This window comes from Sceloporus undulatus, chromosome 4 (genome assembly GCF_019175285.1).
Source record: "Sceloporus undulatus isolate JIND9_A2432 ecotype Alabama chromosome 4, SceUnd_v1.1, whole genome shotgun sequence".
Lineage (NCBI taxonomy): Eukaryota > Metazoa > Chordata > Lepidosauria > Squamata > Phrynosomatidae > Sceloporus > Sceloporus undulatus.
This window is the reverse complement of record NC_056525.1, coordinates 175,526,985-175,545,993: the sequence shown is the minus strand read 5'-3', so window position 1 is coordinate 175,545,993 and position 19,009 is coordinate 175,526,985. Positions and strand designations below refer to the sequence as shown.

General features: G+C 44.6%; 1 protein-coding gene and 1 long non-coding RNA gene across 2 annotated transcripts in view; both read right to left on the bottom strand.

Annotated features, from left to right (window-relative positions):
* Positions 1-971: 971 nt before the first annotated feature.
* Positions 972-3,295, bottom strand: SOX4 (SRY-box transcription factor 4). The gene has a single exon (XM_042466139.1). It carries the CDS (start codon positions 2,376-2,378, stop codon positions 1,110-1,112), a length of 1,269 nt encoding a protein of 422 aa, XP_042322073.1. The 5' UTR covers positions 2,379-3,295; the 3' UTR covers positions 972-1,109.
* An 8,561-nt stretch (positions 3,296-11,856) lies between these two features.
* Positions 11,857-19,009, bottom strand: part of LOC121929765 — a 99,177-nt gene continuing 92,024 nt past the window's right edge. The window contains exon 3 of the long non-coding RNA XR_006103735.1: positions 11,857-12,014. This is a non-coding gene — a long non-coding RNA (uncharacterized LOC121929765). The remainder of the gene's footprint in view (positions 12,015-19,009) is intronic.

The following is a 19,009-nucleotide window of genomic DNA, read 5'->3' as shown; positions in this document are numbered from 1 at the left end:
CCCCACAACAAACTCCAACTCCCAGAATTCCATAGCAGAGAGCCAAGTCACATTTAAAGTGATGCCAAACTGGGTTATTTCTCCAGTGTGGACACATCCTTGCTCTGTTCTAGATCTCTCTCCATCTTTATTTCCTTCTTAATAATGAAAAGTCCCTTGCTGTTGTTGAAATGCCACACATTAACTGGCTTTTTCTCCGTATATGATAGGAAAGGCGACTTTTTAAGAACACTCGCTGTCACCTTTTCAGACGTGCAAATCTTCCGTTTTTATTATGATCTCCTTTTAGCTGAGCTTCCAGTTCATCTTTTTAAAAGCAAAAACGCCTCTCTTTTCGGCTACAGTTTCCCAGCCCACCCCCCTCTCTCTTGACTCTCTAGAAGTACAAGAGACCCTCCTCCAAAAGGAAACTAGAACTCCCTCCCCTCTCCTCTTGCAAATTTGTCTCACCCCCGGAAAAAAACCCTCCCCTCCCCTCAAATGTACAGAAACCCGATCCCTTCTCCCTCGAAACCCACCTGGCCAAGATGTGCGTGATTTGAACCCCCCACCCGCCCCACCGACCGGGAGGAGTTGCAGTTCTTCTTTAATCCGCTTGAATTCCTTCTCTCTCTGCCAGCAGTCAGTCTCTCTCTGGAAACGTGGGGGATTTCATTCTTTCGGCTGCTGGAAGGCTGGAAAAGGTGTGTGTTGCAGGAAGGTTTAAAAAAGAAAGAAACGTGGGAGGAGGAGAAGGCGATGGAGGAGCGCGGCGAGAGAGGCTCCGTTTTGGCTAGACAAGAAGAGGGGCTGCTGCTGGGGAGATGCTGCTGCTCCGAAAAAATACACACAGACTGCCCCCCCCCAAAAAAACATGAAGCAGCTCCGTTGATCCCTTTTTGTCGTTAAAAAAGACAGACACACAGAAGAGGCACCCACACGCCCCCCCCAAGTCAGTTTTCAAAAGAAAAATGTAGGGGGAAAGAGGGAAAGAGGGACACAAACAAACACACACCCCCCAACCACCGTCTCCAGTCTGTTGTAGCGCTTTCGGGGAGGGGGCTTGGGCCAAGTTGCTTGTCTCTGGTCCCCCTCCCTCCCATTTCTTCTTCTCCTCTTCCTCCTCTTCCTCAGTAGGTGAAGACCAGGTTGGAAATGCTGGACTCGAGCCAGTCCCCCGAGATCATCTCACTTACCTCCGGGGTGCAATAGTCCGGGAACTCGAAGTGGGAGCCGGAGCCCGGCTCCAGATTCAAATCCAGGTCCCTGTCGAGCACCGAGGAGGAGCTCAGGCCGGGCCCAAAGGCCATGCTGCCCTCGAAACCGGGGCTCGGGTGGAGGTCCAACAGGTCGTCCTCCAGCTCGTCGTCGTCCGAGGAGGAGGAAGAGACCGAGGAGGAGGAGGAGGAAGAGCGGGAGGTGGAAGGGGCCGGCGAGGAAGGGGCCCGGAGGCTGGTGTAGCTGCCGTGGTCCGAGGGGGAGCAGCCCCCCAAAGCAGGAGGAGGGGAAGCCGCGGGGTCCCGTATGCCGCCCAGGCCGACCCCGACCCCCAGCCCGCCCTCCCGGTGCTGGCCCTGGCCTTCCTCGTAGAGGCTCATGGGGTCGTCGCTGGTGTCCGTGGAGGTGCTCAAGGTGGGGCTGGAGGGCACCGAGGCGAAGACCCCGGCGGCCCGCTTGGCCTTCTTCTCCGGGAGCAGCGCTTTGTCGGGGGGCCGGTACAGTGAGTGGTGCTCCGGGGGCAGCAGAGGGGGCGCCTGCGACTCCGAGGAAGGGAAAGGCGGCTGGGGAGGAGGAGCGGGGGAGCCTTTGCCTCCTGGGCTCAACTTGGGCGACGCTTTGGCCCCGCTCCCCTTTTTCTGGCTGAGTTTGGAAGAGTTGCTCGGGGATGAAGTCCCTCCGCTGCTCTTCTCTCCAGCCTTGGAGGAGGCGTTAGGGCTGCTGCTGCTGTTGTTGAGGCCGGTGCTGCCCCCTCCGCCGCCGCCGCCGCCGGACTTGACCTTCTTCCTGGGCCGGTACTTGTAGTCCGGGTAGTCGGCCATGTGCTTGAGGCGCAGCCGCTCCGCCTCCCGGATGAAGGGGATCTTGTCGCCGTCCTTGAGCAGCTTCCAGCGCTTGCCCAGGCGCTTGGAGATCTCGGCGTTGTGCATGTCGGGCGACTGCTCCATGATCTTGCGCCGCTCGATCTGCGACCAGACCATGAAGGCGTTCATGGGGCGCTTGATGTGGCCGCTGGGGGTCTTGCACCAGCTCGGGTCGTCCGCCTTGCCCCCCGTCGAAGCCGTCGAGCCCGGCGTGGGCGAGCAGGCGATGCCCAGCTCCAGGCTGGCCCCGGAGTCCGAGCTCTCGCCGGCCAGCAGCGCCTCCGCGTTGTTCTCCGCGTTGCTCGTCTGCTGAACCATCTCGGCGGAGGAGGAGGAGGAGGGACGGGGGCGAGGGGGCTCACGCCGGACCCAGCTTGGCAGCCCAGAGCCAACTTCCCCCGAGGCTCCGTCCCGGCCCTCCGTAAACTTAAGGCACGCTCCAAGTCGGAGGAGGAGGAGTTGTAGTAGCTCCACGCCGTTCCCTTTCGGGTCAGGCTTTTACTCTCCCCTCCTCAAGTCGCTTTCTCCTCCTTCCCTTCCTTTGCCCCCTTCCTTCCTTGCTTGCTTGCTCTCCGTCTGCTAGAAGCAGCGGGCTCTTCTTCTCTGCCCCGGCAGCACGCCCACTCCTCTCTCCCCCAAGTCTCTCTCTCAGCGCTTTCAAGGGCACCGCCAAATAAGAATAAGAATAATGTAAAAACTCTCCAAAAGGAGTCCAAATGTCGACCCTGCTACTAACCCCCAACAACAGCAACAACCGGGGAGTTCAGGGCTGCCCTTAAAAGAGAGTTCGGAGAGTTACTCAAAAAAGGAGTTCAGATATAGAGGTGCAACAAAAGCAACAACCAAACGCCCTCCAAGAAACAAGCGCCAAAGAGGAGGGGGCAAACGAAACAAAAGTCATATATACATATATGTATAGATAGAGGTTCTTCCTCAGTCCAGGACTTGGGGGAAAAGTGAGGCGGAGTTTGTTGTTCGTTGGCGGTTCGGTGTCGGCGTCGGCGCGGGATTAAACGGGGGGCAAAACATGCCCGCCATGCGAGAGAAGGGAGCGCCTTCCCGGCTGGAAAAGCGGGGAGTGGGGCAAAAACTGCATTGAGTCGGGATTGCGGAGGAGCCCCAAAGAGAGGAAAGAGACATGTACAAAGCGGGGAGGGGGCGAAGGAATGGGCCCGGCTGCCTCTTCCTTCCTTCCTTCTTGCCTTCCTTCCTTCTCTCTTTCTCCTCACTTCTTACAAACACACCTCCCAGACCCTGCCCCCTCGTGGCTTCCCTCTCGCGCTGCCAGCTCCGAGCAGCAGCAGACCCCCCAAAAACCCGCCTCGGCGCATCTTTATCCTGCCACCCGGAGGGCCCCGGCCAATGGGCGCCTGTATCCAACGCTGCCCCGTGCCAAACCACACCCCTCCGGCTCCCATTGGCTTGGAAGCCGAGGTAATAATAATCACCGCGTGCAATGAGAAGCTCCAAAGCTGACCTCATTCCAATTGACACAAAGTTGGGTTTGCACACACACACACACACAGAAAGAAAGAAAGACAGGAGCCAGAAGAAGAAAGTGCAGCTGAGATTGCTTGCCTTGCCTTGCCTTCCCTTGCTATTGCGCGCCGTTTGCATTTCTCCCGCTTATACTTTACTAATCGATGCAAGGTCCAGGAAAAGAGATTCCACCTCAACATTAGGAGGAAGTTCCTGACTGTAAGGGCTGTTGGACAGTGGAACACACTCTTTCCTCGGAGTATAGTGAAGTCTCCTTCCTTGGAGGTCTTTAAACAGAGGCTGGATGGCCATCTGTCACAGGGGATGCTTTGATGAAGAGTTCCTGCATGGCAGAATGGGGTTGGACTGGATGGCCCTTGGGGTCTCTTCCAACTCTATGATTCTATGATTCTAATATGTTCTGGGTGCATTTGGAGGATAGGCAGCGCCTGCATATTAGTAAAAGTCCACTACGGGGCTGGGAAAGCAGGAAGAGGGAGGAAAGAGAAAGACATGAGGCCCTTACCCCGTTATGTGAGGGAATAGAGTTGAAAGGGGACCCCAAGGGTCATCCAGTCCAACCCCCTGCTATGCAGAAATACACAAAGCAACCCCAACAAATGATGATGATGATGATGACCATTCAGCCTCTGCTTAAAAACCTCCAAAGAAGGAGGCTCCACCACTCTTTGAGGAAGCCTGTTCCACAGTCCAACAGCTCTTTTACTGTCAGGGAGTTCCTCCTAATGTTGAGGTGGAATCTCTTTTCCAGCAGTTTGCGACCATTGCCCAAGTCCTAGTCTCTGGAGCAGCAGAAAACAAGCTTGCTCCCTCTTCAGTATGCCACCCCTTCAGATACTTAAACAGGGTTCTCTGGGACACTGCCAGCATGGCTAGGCTTCTTAATGAATTAAAATTACTGGGATATACACCCTATATTGACTGTCATGAAGTCACTGGAGTAAACAGAAGAATTGGTCACCTCAGCACCTTATAGCCTTGCAAGGTGTCTTTTGGTTGAACATTTTATTTACATTTGTTACTCTCTTTATCAGTTTCATCATCATTTCATGTTTATTTAGAATCGTTCAATTTTTATATATAGAGAGAGAGAGATTGGGGGGAGAGAGAAATTTTGTAGCATTCCTTTATTAATTAAGATCGTACTTAGTGATATATAGTATACCTCAGTTTTTTCCTCCTACCTTTTCCTCCTATTTTTGACCACTTAAACAGGGATGTCATATGGTGAAGGGTCTGGAAACCATGTCCTATGAGGGAGCTGGGCATGTTTAGCCTGGAAAAGAGATGGTTAAGAGGCGTCTTAACCAGGCTAAACATGCCCAGCTCCCTCATAGGCCATGGTTTCCAGACCCTTCACTATTTTGGTCACCCTCCTTTGGACACGCTCCAGTTTCTCCACATCCTTTTTGAATTGTGGTGCCCAGAACTGGACACACTATCGCAAGTGAGGCCTGACCAAAGCAGAATAGAGTGGCACTATTATTTCCCTCAGTCTAGACACTATACTTCACTGGGGAAGAGGAGAACACAGGAAAAGTCTGACTTCCTCAGGAAAGGCAAAGTCACTTTTCGTGTGTGTCACTGGAAGAACCAAACTAAATCTAAATTACTGTATCTTAAATTCACTCCTTTTGGTACTTGCTTCCTCATGCTGAGGCCACCTCAGCCCTGAAAGTTCAGAGAGTCACAGTCCAACACTCAAACCATTACAAACTACGCTGGCTCTCTGGCATTTTCAGTCATGCTGAAAAAGGAAGGCATTTTGGAATTCCTCCTGGACTGACTGAAGGCTGAAATAGGGGACTCATCCTGGAATTAAGTTTCACCTTAGTTTTGCTTTTCTTCCCCTAAGCACATTGCCCTAAACAGTCCCTCAGCACCCGGTTCTACCACAGACTAAATATATTCTTTGTTTCTGTGGTAAGGTTTGTTCCGAAGGAGTTTGCCCTTCTCTGAGGCTGAGAGAGTGACTTGCCCAAGGTCACTTGGTGGGTTTTTATGGCCCAGCAGGGATTCGAACCCTGGTCTCCAGAGTCCTAGTCCAACACTCAAACCATTAGGCCAGGCTGGCTTTCTTACTTTTTCACAGAGTTCTCTTTCTTTCTCTACCACTCTCACACACAGAGTCACACAAGTTAACACTTTCTACCCCTTGTATGGAAAGAGGAAAGGAGAAAAGTTTTGCTTGTTTTCTGCTGGAAGTCACCTTTTGTTGCTGTTGTTGTGTGCCTTCAAGTCGTTTCTGACTTATGGCAACCCTATCATGGGGTTTTCTTGGCAAGTTTCTTCAGAGGGGGTTGCCATTGCCATCATCTCAGGCTGAGAGAGTGTGACTTGCCCATAGTCACCCAGTGGGTTTAATGGCTGAGCAGGGAATCAAGGCCTGGTCTCCAGAGTCCTAATCCAAAACTCAAACCATTACACTCCACTGGTTCCCTTGGTTGTTTCTTCACCAGGCTTCCATGGTGCAATACACTCTGTAAATGACAATTGAGGTGGCTTTACAGGTTAAGAATTTTTTACATACACTCCCATATCCCCAATCCTACCCTCCCCTAAAACAAATCTGACACCATTAAGGGCATTTTGAGGTATTATAGCACCCAGCATGTCACAATTTCTGTCAAGTCAGAGACGGAATTAAACAAGAACAGGTCACTCACAATAGATCATAAATCACTTGCTTTAATCTAAAAGTATGTAGAAAAATATCAAACAGTGAAATTTTAACACATTTGAGCTATTGAGAGGACTCCCAGGGGGGCACAAGAGCTGGTGGTGAGGGTCACAAGACTTGGAGGCCCTGATTCCGCCTCCCTCCTTGTCTTCCTCTTCCTCTTCCCAAACTTATTTATGTATAAAATCTACACAAGTTGAGATAAATACTGAATTTACTTAAACCATACTTCTAATTTAAATGTTATTGCCTTATAAAATGTTAAAATACTAATAGACATGAATATGTGAATGAAAATATGCACACTAAATAAATAATACACAGACACACACAATGTCATGTGTCGGGATGTAGATGTAAAAGGGGGTCCCAGGATAAAAAGTCTGAGTACCATTGGTCTAGAAGTATCTCCCAAATACTCTCTAGTCTTCAAAATTAGTGACCCCACATAAAGGTATCATACAACACAACTGTCTTTTAGAAAGGGAACAGCTCTCAAAAAATGTTATCCTGTTGTTATTGACATGGTCAGCTCCAAAAATGGTCTCAATCAACTGTCAATCTTCAATGGTGGTACTTTCCTCTAAACAGTGCAGACAATTCAAAATAGACCCCACAAGTAAAACAGTAGAATCACAAATAACAAGTGCATCTAATGTCATTTCAAAGAGAGTTGGAATGTATACTTCATTCAGACATTCGCATAAAGGTACAATTTGCTTTAGCACAAGCTCCTTCTTAACAAAATCAGGGAGAACAGGAACACATACTTCGAGGGAAACACACTGCAGAAATAATCTAGTTTGAGACTGCATTAACTGCCCTGGCTCAATGCTAGGGAATTCTGGGAACTGTAATTTTGTGAGGCATTTAGCCTTCTCTGACAGAGAGCTCTGGTCACCTCTTAACAAAATCAGGGAGAACAATAAACTACAGTTCCCAGGATTCCCTAGCACTAAGCCTGAGCAGTTAAAGTAGTCTCAAACTGAATTATTTGTGCAATGTGATTTGGACAATAGTTTAGCAGTTAGGGCACATGATTTGCTGGTAGACGTTTCAATTTCTGCTGTTTCCAGGTTGGGATGGGGAAGACTACCAGACAGGCAGGAGGGGAACCACAGCTACACCACCTCCTATTCTCAGTCTTCTAAGGGACGGATGTGTTCGTAGAGGTGTATGTGTATGCATACATGGATTGATCATATCCTAGTGTTGTTGGTTTTGTGTTTTGGCCTTTCAACCCACTCCTAGGCATTGCAGTACATGCCAGCAAGCTAAAGCTCTCTCCTGAAACCATGGCTGCATTTGCACTGCAGAAATAATACAGTTTGATGCCACTTTAACTTCCATGGCTCAGTAGAATGGAATTCTGGAATATGTAGTTTTATGATATATTTAGCCTTTTTAAAATCAGAGGGCTCTGGTACCACATCAAACTACAGATCTCAGAGTTCCACAGCATTGAAGTGTTATCAAACTGCATTATTTCTGCAGTGCAAATGAATCCCATATAATCACAAATATGCCTATTGCCTGATGTCTCTTATCAGTTGAAGGATACAATATGCTAAAATGGTGTTGTAGTGATGTCCATGTTGAACTAAATGCATTAGAATAAATATTCAGGCTGTAAATATAAAACAAGAATGCGAAAGTTACTACAGGTGGATGACATAGTTCATATGTGAAACATTCTTATAGAATGAATGCAGTCTCTCTTGCTTTTCAATAGCAAATCAATGTGTGGTTTGTATGGACCTGCGATGGTGCAGGTGTCTTCTTAACTACAATTCCCTAAGAGTAAGTCTCACTGAGTTCTGTAAGACTAACATACAAAAGATCAGGCTGCACACTGACAGTCCTATGTAGACTTGCTCAGCTGCAAGTTCCATTGGATTTAGTACAACATACAAAACAAACATGCACAGGGTGGGTTGTACAGTATGTAATGTAAAGGTTTCCATGCTACTGTTCAACTGGGCAATCAAATTCAATTCTGACTTGCTTTTTAAAAAATGGACCCTTCCAGTTAGTATACCGTAGTATTAATATGTCATAGATCTACTGTAGTTAACAAACAAAATCTCTATCAGGCAGTTCTGGTAAATAAGGTTTTTACTGAGATATTGCTTAAAATAATGTTTTTAATGGTTCAATCAGCATTTCAATACTGGAAATAATTGAACTGATTATAAGAGTAAGGCCTGGGGACATGAGTGTAGTTTTCAATATCAGTGTATCATTTATTTATTTGATAATTTAACCTTTTGGTTAGATTGTAAAGCTATGTAATTACTTCTGCAATGCTACATCGATGGCATAAACTCTGATCCTGTTGAGTGTGTATCTGTGCCGTCATGTCACTTGTCGACTTGTGGCAACCCCATGAATTTCACAGGGTTTTCATAGGGTTGCTTTAAAATGGTATTCTGTCAGTTCCTTCCTCTGAAATATATCATACAGCCATTTAATTAGGGAAGTAACATAGGAAGAGGCCTTGTACTGTATCACATTTGACCACTGACACTTCTTACTCAGTAATAGTCTACACAGATAAGAATGGCTACCAAAAGGTAACATTGGGATACTTTTACTTAGCTCCATGCATCTGTGCTATGCAATTCATAGATGTGGGCACAGGACTCTCTCTCTCTCACACACACACACACTAGAAAATAACAACAAAGTTACAAGAAAGGGCTAAACCTCAGAACCCACCTCAAAAATACTAGAAAACAACAATAAACTTGGGTTAAAGGGCTACTGAGTATCTGGTGTAGCTATGTATGAACCATAATGTAGTAAATAAAAGATACATGTATACATAGCTACACCAGTGACCTAGTAGCTCATTAGTCCAAGTTTGTTGTTGTTTTCTAGTATTTCTGAGATGGGTTCCAGGGTTTAACCTTTTCTTGTAACTTGGGAAGACCTCTCCCATCACCCCCATTTAAAGGTAGTTCCTCCGCATTTGGTCTACAAGCCTCTACCTTGTCCCTAACTTCTAAGCATAGGTGTCCTCTTTATATCCCATTGCATCTGACCTAGGAGAGACTGTGCAATTAATTGCCTGGAAACATTGATGGGCTGGACTAGGCCTTATCAAACTGAAATTGAACTAAGATGAAATATAAACTCTGTGGGTGTGTTATTCCAAGACCCAAAAACCAGGGTCTGGGCGGGGTCATGTTCCTCTTGATGGAGGAGTTACATAATATGAGAGGAGTCTTCAGTTCTCACCTACCACCTCTCATCATTTCGGGACCAGAATAGCTTCTCAAAAGTATTCCATAATCTGCTCAGAGGGGTTAATTCTAGGTTTCATTACATTGCTCTGTTGTGGTATCTCAGTGAACATGACTCTGAGTCTACAGCACACATACATGGCACGGTCTTCTTGGTGATGGCATCTCAGCTTTGTAACTCCCTCTTGGTGGAGAGCCATTGTTGTCTATTTCATTGTTGCATTTAGACACCAAATAGAAACACATTTCTTTCACCAAATGAAGAAGGGGGGAGTCTTTGGGGAAGGAAAGTGCTACATTTGCTTAATTGTTGTTCTTCTGTCCTGCTGGTTTTATTGTATTTTATTATACATTACTGTTATGATTTTGATAGTGTTTGTATGCTGTAATATAAACTGTGGTCTCTTTATGAGAAGGAGGATGATAACAATAAATAAATCATTTTGGAGAGCCCATTATGGAGTAGAAAGTTTCTAACTGGCATGAAACAGTATCACTTTATTTTACTTTTATACATTTCATTTAGTATCATTTCATTTAGTATCATTTCATTTAGTAAAGGCAACCTATAAAAGCATTAACATATGATTTTCTGCCAGAAGCATGTAAATCTTCACTTGTTGCACCAAAGCCACGCTCCAGCCCTAAGGACTGGAGTGTGGCTTTGGTGTGGCTTCTGGACTCTTAGGACGCATGCATCATTGAAACACCATACCTCCACTGTGACTCGAAGCAGCTTTATTTTGGCTGTCTGTAACAGACCTAAGTCAACCTGTTGAGGAGGTGGAACAAGTTACTTTCCTGGGCAATGTTAATGTTACAGATCAGTCATTTCATTTGGAAATCAGACTTGGTAAAACCACTGAGATTTACCTCTGAGTAAACTATCTTGGAAGCTAGGCAGGGTCAGCCCTGATTTGTTCTTGGATGGGACCACCAATGAATGACAGGTGCTGTAGGCTATATTTCAGAGGAAGGAACTAGTAAACCACCTCTGAGGACATTTTGCCTAAGAAAATCCTATGAAGTTTGTGGAGTCACAATAAGGTGACAGGCAACTTGAAGGCACATACACACACCCATATACACATTTAGGATCAATGTGCACCACTAGCTGAAGCACATCTATTTTTCAACATTACATGCACTGATCCAAGTACAATAAGAAATTACTGTATTTGTCTAAGTGGCATTACATTAAAGTATATACAATGAATGTACAAGAAAAATCTGTTGTTTAGAAAAGTGCTTAAAATGAATAATGTAAAGAACAAATATTTCTTATTTGTCATACAGCCCAAACTTTGTGGGTTTGTTTTTTTAAGAGGCCCACTGGGTTCACTGGGGCCCCCAGGTAATCATGCATAGAATTTCATTTTTAGTGGGAAACAAACCAAAGATCCCAATCAACATCATAGGAACACACCTCTACTTATGCAATGAGACTTCCCCTCATTTTCCTCTCCTGCAACCTTCCTTCTCCCCATATACACATCAAATATACTCTGAAGGGTCCCCAATTCTCTGGGTTGGAGATTTCAAGTGTATGCAGGGCACTGTATATGGGGGGAAAGAAAATAGCCATTCCTTCATTGATGTCGGTTTTGCTGGCAGGTTGGCAACTTGATACACGACCTTGTTCTGGCAAATGAAATGGTAGTAATTTTGCTGCTGCTGTGTATGTATTAACTGCCTTCAAGTTCAAGTATGGCAACCCTATGAATGAGACATTTCCCAGACTACCTATCCTCAATAGCCCTGCTCAGACTCAGGGCCGTGATAATATGTAAAGCCTTATAATTTTGCTGGGATCTTTTTATTAGTGCTTTTCTAAGCACGCCAATCCTTAACCTTAACCCATTTATATTAAACTCTCCTTTATGTAAATGGCATTCACTTCTGAGAAAGTGTATTTAGGAACTCTGCCTAGGTGCTTGCTAAACCTGCTAAAATAACATTAAAGAAGCAAATCAATTTCTTAATTTATTATATTAAGTCCATACAGAAATTTCAGTGTGTATAAAGTTTTTAACACTTAACTTTCAACAGATGTTTCTTTTGATCTACGGCTTTATTCACAAAATCTAACTCAGTAACACAAACACAACCAAGCATTATTTGTGCTGTTTTGTAAAGTACATGTCCCAGCAAATTTTGCAAAGGATAACCTCTGAGGTTTGATTTCTTTCTGCATTATTCAAAGTAGAGGATGTGATTTCTGGACAAGATTTAGCTGCAGAATGTCATTTTGTGTATCGTGCAGAGGTGAACAGTCATTTATAAAATGTGGAAGTGCATCCTCCCACCATGATTACAAATGAATCATTCTAGCACTGAGAGATCAATAAAAGTAAGCTGCACTGATGCTCACTGCACTGATTATGTTTTTTTATTAATGCAAACATATCTGGAATCTCACAATCAATGGCAGTTCATAGACTGAACAGGAGAGGTGAGTTATCCTTGTGATGGTGATGGTGGTGGTCGGGAGTCCTCACAAGTCACCTATGTTTGTCCACTGCAAAACATCTGTAGAATGGAGAGAGAAAAAGGAGAGTGGCATGGGAGAAATGCTTGGCATATTGTGTCCCAAACAAAGGTAAGGGCTTCTTCCCACCATTTCAGGGTGAGGTGCTTTCCTGCTTGGACCACAAGTTGCCACAAGTTAACTTTGTTACTTTTGTACAGTTTGAATTAATGATCCGTACACTGATCAATACCTTCCCCTCTAAGACCCCCCCTCCCATGTTTCATTTTATTACATTACTTAGAACTCCACAATACTTTGCAAAGAATAAGTGGACCAACAGAACTGAGACTACGTCTGCACTGCAGAATTAATGCAGTTTGACACCCCTTTAACTGTCATGGCTCAATGCTATGGAGTCATGGGATTTGTAGTTCGGTGAGCTTTCTGTCATAGAGCCCTGGTGCCACTGCAAACTACAAATCCCAGGATACTATAGATGGAACCATGACACTTAAAGCGGTGTCAAAAGGCATTAATTCAATAGTGTAGATGCAGTCCAAGATATACATGTTAGACTATAAAAGGGACAGAAATATAACAAGTGCCTATGAAAGTCAATTGGGACACAAACTGACTGACACACACCAGAAACTGCAAGATCCACAGTATGTAAGGCCTTGCAATTTGCTTTCTAGCACACTGTACTGGAGAAAGTATAACTTGGGTAGGCAACTTTTTTGAGCCGGGGGCCAGGTTGCTGTCCCTCAGACAACTGGGGGGCCGAAGCTGGGGGGTGGAGCTTCCACCCTCTGGGGGCGGGGCTGTGTGCTGGGGGTGGAGCTTCCACCCTCCAGGGGCGGGGCTGCATGCTCCGCCCCGGAGTAGTAGTAGTAGTAGTAGTAATAATAATAATAATAATAATAATAGTTCCAAGCATGGAAACTACTACAAAGCAATTAAAAAAAGGAAGAAAGCATGCACACTGTCTCAACCCAGAAAGGCACAAGATGCTGAGAGGGGATTTTGCACAGAGAACACCAAGGGCTCCTTCCCGGCTTCTGAGGGGCCTCGAGGCCCTCAGAGACCGGGAAGGAGGAGGAGGAGGACACCCGCGCAGGCGGCTCCGCTGGCTCCTTCCCAGCCTCTGAGGGGGCCTCAGAAGGAGAGGCCTGGGGCTGCCTGGGCCCTGGGAGGAGCCCACAGAGGCCCAGGAGGAGGAGGTGGTGGCGGCAGCGGCAGCAGGACCGGCCTGGGGCCGGTCCTGCCGCCTCCGCGGGCTAGATGCAGCCCGCGGGCCGGAGGTTGCCAACCCCTGGTATAACCTACAGGCACAGCTCTGGATTTGTGACAGCCATAATCAGAAACAAAGGGAGGCTAGGTGATGGGAACAGACTGACATACACCAGTAGACACTGGCATAAGCCTTTCCATAATTTTGCAATTTTGTATTTTTAATTTTCACTCCATAGTCTTTAATTGTATTGTTCTTTTAAATTGAAAGCTGCTTTCAGTCCCAAATTGGGGGGAAATGTGGCATGATAATATTAATAACCTGAAAAATGGCAAACAAAATTCCTGGAGAGGGTGTGTTTCTTGCTGTTTTAGAGCAGTATATCATCTTCATGTAATATCAATATTTTGTCTTCAGTATTCTAATACAAAATATACACAGCATGGAAAAGCCTATCCAAGAATGAAATTTTTCCCTGTGCAACTGTGGGTTTCAATATTTTAAAAAATTCAAAACAAAACAAGCATATACAATGATATACTAACTCTGCCATCTTTGTTTGTGTAGTTTGAAATAAAGATCCCTTAACATTTTTATGCTAAAGGAAGACTCCAAATAAGGAAGTGGGATTAATCAAGTAGTGGTTCAGTTTATCAACAGCAGTGCTGTTATATCATATTTTTCAGTTTAAACAACCGGACATTCTGGCCTCCTTCTTAAATCACTTACTCCACAGGAATGTTGTAGGGATCAATACACTGGAGTACATGGTTGGAGGCTTTCACTTCTAATTAGATTTCTTGCAAATAAGAAAATTATGTCATGGAAAATATAGCACTAGGTGGCAGTGCAGAGCCTCTTCTGCAGGAAAATAAGCAGACGTGGGAAAATCTGGAAGCAAGTAACACAAGGTATGATTTATTGAACTGCATACAGTTGCATGTTTCTGACTGAGCTCCAAATGCTTTCTTGAGGGAAAACACCATACACCTCCACACATCTTTGATAGTTGGACGTTAACATGAAATGTTACCATAGTGTGGGAAAAAGAAGTATTTATTTATGTGCAAACCAATAAATTATTCTCTAAAAGATAGATTGTTAGAAGTTATCTCAATAATTGGCTTCAGAATAAACCCTGTAATAGCTGCTGAAATGAATTCTTATTTGTAGTAATACTTATCTGCAGTTGCCATTGATCATAACAGGACTTACTTCTGAATAACTGATCGTGCCAGAATCAGGCTCCGTTTTCATAAAATTGATGAGGACTGATAACTGATATGACTATTAACATTCTTCAAAAATTCTCTGGTCCCATCTTTTATCCACCTCCTTATCACATGACTTAGAAATGAAGAGTTTAAGAATAATATTCTTTATCTACCTGACACTGGTGGTTAGGAGGATGCCCTCAGCGTCTCACAAAAATATGTCAACTTCAGTTAAACTTGGTAATTCACTTCAATTTATCTCAGTTTAATTAAAGCAGAGATAAGGTAGCCGAAATCCAATTGCTAGCCCCAGACCTGCAATTTGTTTTGTCCATGCAATTGGATTTATGGAAAATTGTTCAGATGTCTTTGATTAACTATTTGATGTTAAAAATACAGATTATGCCTAGCAATGTCCTGAACTCAGGATGTTAATTTGAAAAAATATATATAATGTAAAACATTAAAATTGGAACAATAATTTACTACCATAAACAGTATCAATGGAAATTATTTATGTGATCCACTTATTGTTAGTTAAATAATTGACTTGAATGTTGGTATTGGACCAGACCGTTGGATTTACAGAAAATGACATGGAGGTTTTCACTGTTGACTTTAGGAGAGTACATTTTGTTACTGGCTCTTTCAAGAGGACTTTTTTTTTGTCTTTTAAATCTTGCCTGGAATTCTATGAATTGTAAAGCCCATAATATGGTTGTTGCCTGGGAATGGAGCGAATCCAACACAACTGGGAACTGTCAGTTTGGCAAAAGCTGTCCCAAGGCAATAGGATCTCATATTGCTGCATGGCAGGGGGTTGCACTGAATGACCCTTGTGGTCTCTTGATTCATGTTAAATTGAGTTTGTCACTCATTTGCATCTCTCTTTTCTTTCTGCATCCACCAACACATCCACTTTACTTATTCTTCAAATGCCTTATTTGATTAATAAAAAGTAACTTACTTCAGTTAGAGGACAGTGATCCACAACAAGTACAACAATAAATGAATCAGTCACTGAATCAAGGCTGGATAATTAATCAGAAATTGTTTGAGAACCATATGCAAAACAGTTGTCTGTATAACCAAATCCTTTCTGACTCCCCGATCAAGAGAATAAGAGAAGTTACTGAAAAGTCAAAATGCACCTCCCTCCCCCATGTTTCAAAATAAGTTTCTTTCCATAGACACCTGTGGGAGGGGAACACTTTCTTTAAGGCCTAAAAGGGCCAATATTCTGAAAGAGGTATTTCCTACTAAGGAATGTTTCCTACTATTTATTTCCTACTAAGGAAACAAATCACTCCTTCTCATCCCATTTCATTTAAAGCCTCACTTTTTCTTCTTTTCTATTTTTTCTTCTTTCCACAACTCTTCTACTGTCACATAGGATCCAGAAAGTTCTCACTCTCCACTCTCAGTTGACTTTCCAAAGAAATCACACAGATTAGCCTGCCTAACAACAAAGAGACATAATTCTTTTTCCCCCCCCAATTCTAGCAGTCTGAGGCATCAGGCCTTCCTGTTTTACTAATGTGATAGAGTTTGAGGCACCCACCATGATAAATTCAAATGATCACTGAAACATTTTTTAAAACTTTAGCATTAATGGGGGAAACTAGTGACTGAGGTGAAATTACTAGAGAAATTTAGTGAACTATTGACTTTATCAACAAATGCAGAGGTTAATCAAAGAGCTTTCACTGTAATAAGGTTTCCATAATAAATACAGTCGGCCCTTCTTATACACGGATTTTTTATACACGGATCCAAGCATCCACCGTCTGAAAATGTTAAAAGTATAAATTTCAAATATCAAACCTTGATTTTCCATTTTTTATAAGGGACACCATTTTGCTATGTCATTATATTTAATGAGACTTGAGCATACACGGATTTTGTTATTTTGTTATCCACAGGGGATCTTGGAACCAAACAAGGGTCCACTGTATGTTCATACCAAATCACTGTTATGTGTCATATAAACAGAGGACCATTTTAGTCCAGAGAAGTTCAGCCCAGTGCTTGAGTGCATTTCCCTTAACCAAGGGATGGAGAAGATGTGGTTTTCTGAATGTTTTCTGAATGTACAACAACTTCCATCATCTCCCAGCATCCTGTGCTGCCTAGGGCTACTGGGAGCTGTAGGCCAACAACACTCTCCATCTCCCCCTTACTGTAAAAGGGATCTCATGTCCTGGTATTCAAGTAGTTGCTGCCCGTATTCCTGAATGAAGAGCCAGGTGGTGTAGTAATTTGAGTGTTGGATTTACAACTCTGGAGACTAAGGTTCAAGTCCCTGCTCAGCCATGGAAGTCACCCTCTTTCAGCCTCAAAGGCAAACCACCTCTGACCAAATCATGCCAAGAAAACCCTGTGACTGGTTCACCTTAGAAATGACTTGTGTACTGGTTTGAGCATTGGACTACAACTCTGGAGATCAGGGTTCATTTCCTGCTCAGCCATGGAAACTGACCTTGGACAAGTCACACTCTCTCAGCCCCAGAAAACCTCATGGAAGGTTTGCCTTAGGGTCACCAGAAATTGGAAATGATTTGAAGGCACACAACAACAAACATCATTCCTAAATAATTTACATGTAAATCCATTGTACTGACTTTGTCAGAACCAGGTCCAACATTATATGTGCCTAGCAGAGCCTGAATTACTTCCACATTTGCAGCTTTCACTTTTGTTGCTTTGATTATTCATGGATTTGATGAATGTACAGTATTATCTCTAGGAATCCTTAGGTCCTCCAATGTGACTCTGTGGCCAGACATTACACTAGAGGACCTAGAGATTCTTAGAAAGAAGACTTCTCTTGGCATTTGTAAGCAGCCCTGGTGGCGCAGTGGTTGAATGCCAGTACTGCAGCCACTCACTCACAAAACCACAAGATTGTGAGTTCAATCTCTACCAGGGGCTCAGGGTTGACTCAGCCTTGCATCCTTCTCAGGTCGCTAAAACGAGTACCCAGCTTGTTTGGGACAATTAGCTTACATTTGTAAACCACTTAGGGACAGCTTAGTGTGGCATATAAATGAAACTGCTATTGCTATTTGTAAGTCCTCTGATGCAATTCTAGAGTCAATTTCTGGCAAGTGTTGCTCTTAAAAGTTGCACTAGAGGACCTTAAAATGCCTGAACAAGTGTTCTCTTAGGTGGGAAAAAAAGGTCTTTTTTATTTGCAGTTTTCCCACTTTCAAGTGGGGTCCTGTGACTTTAGCCCTGGCAAATGTGGAAAGCCCACTGTAAAACTCTAATTATACCCCTGGTGTTTGAACTGGAGCAACAGGTGTGGGGATCTGGGAATTGTGCCTTTGCCTCACTCTGCATAGAATCACAGCCTTCAAATGGTTCTACTGACTTGAGCAGGAAAACTCTTGAGGAAAACTACAGCTTAGAGCAGCACACCTGCTGTTCCAGGTTCTAGTTTTCCTCAAGAGTTTTCCATCATGCAAGGTCAGGGTGACCAGGACATATCCTACATGTCATCCTTCTGTCCTCAATTTTGAGCATGACTAAGAAGCATGAGTTTTCATTTACATGAGTGTTGTTATGTTTTTGATTTGGTCATGTCCTCCCTTTTTCTTGAATGCCCTCCTACATTTTGCAGTGCCTTGTCCTCCTTTTGGGTGAGGACATCTGGCCACCCTGTGCAAGGTAGCCAAAAATCCTCCATCTCAGATGCAGGTCACCCTTGGTGGATACTACTATTTGCTCTCTGTCCTTTCTAAATTTGTCAGGAGAGATCGGCTGAGCCAGGGTGACCAGATGGTCCTCACTGTAAAGGAGGACAAGGCACCGCAAAATGGAGGACCTCCCAGAAAAAATGGAGGATATGACCACAGAAAACACTCATATAAATATAAATTTTGAGAGCCAGAGGGATGGTGTAGTGGTTTGAGTACCGGTCTATGACTCTGGAGACCAGTGCTTGGTTCCCAGGTTGGCCAGGAAACCCATTAGGTGACCTTTGGGCATGTCACACTCTCTCAGCCTCAGCGGAAGGCAAGAGCAAACCTCCTCTGAACAAAGCTTGCCAAGAAGACCCCATGATGGGGTCACTTTTGTTGTTGTTTTGTGCCTCCAAGCTGTTTCCCACCTATGGCAACCCTAAGGCCATAAGGCTCGCCATAACTCATGGGGTTTTCTTGGCAAGTTTCTTCAGAGGAGCTTTGCCATGGCCGTCCTCTGTGGCCGAGAGAGTGTGACTTGCCCAAGGTCACCCAATGGGGTTTACATGGCTGAGCTGGGGATTCGAACCCTGGTCTCAAGTCCTAGTCCAACACTAGGGCCGCCTTAAGTCAGAAACACCTTAAAAGCATGCAAGAACAACAAAATATAAACCTATGCTTCTTAGTCCTGCTCAGCATGGAGGCCCTTTTGGAAATTCCTCCTGGACAGAAGGTTGAAATGCAGGGCAGGTCATGGGAAAGGAGGACAGGCCTGGTCACCCTGGGCTGAGCCCTTCCTGCTTCCAAGGGACAAGAGAGAGCCCTTTCTTGGGACCCTGAGAGGTGGAGAGTGGGCTTCTTCCCTCTTGGGCCTTGGCTTCTCCTTCTTTTCACCAGTTTGTGCCAAAGCTCAGAGAGCCTCTGTG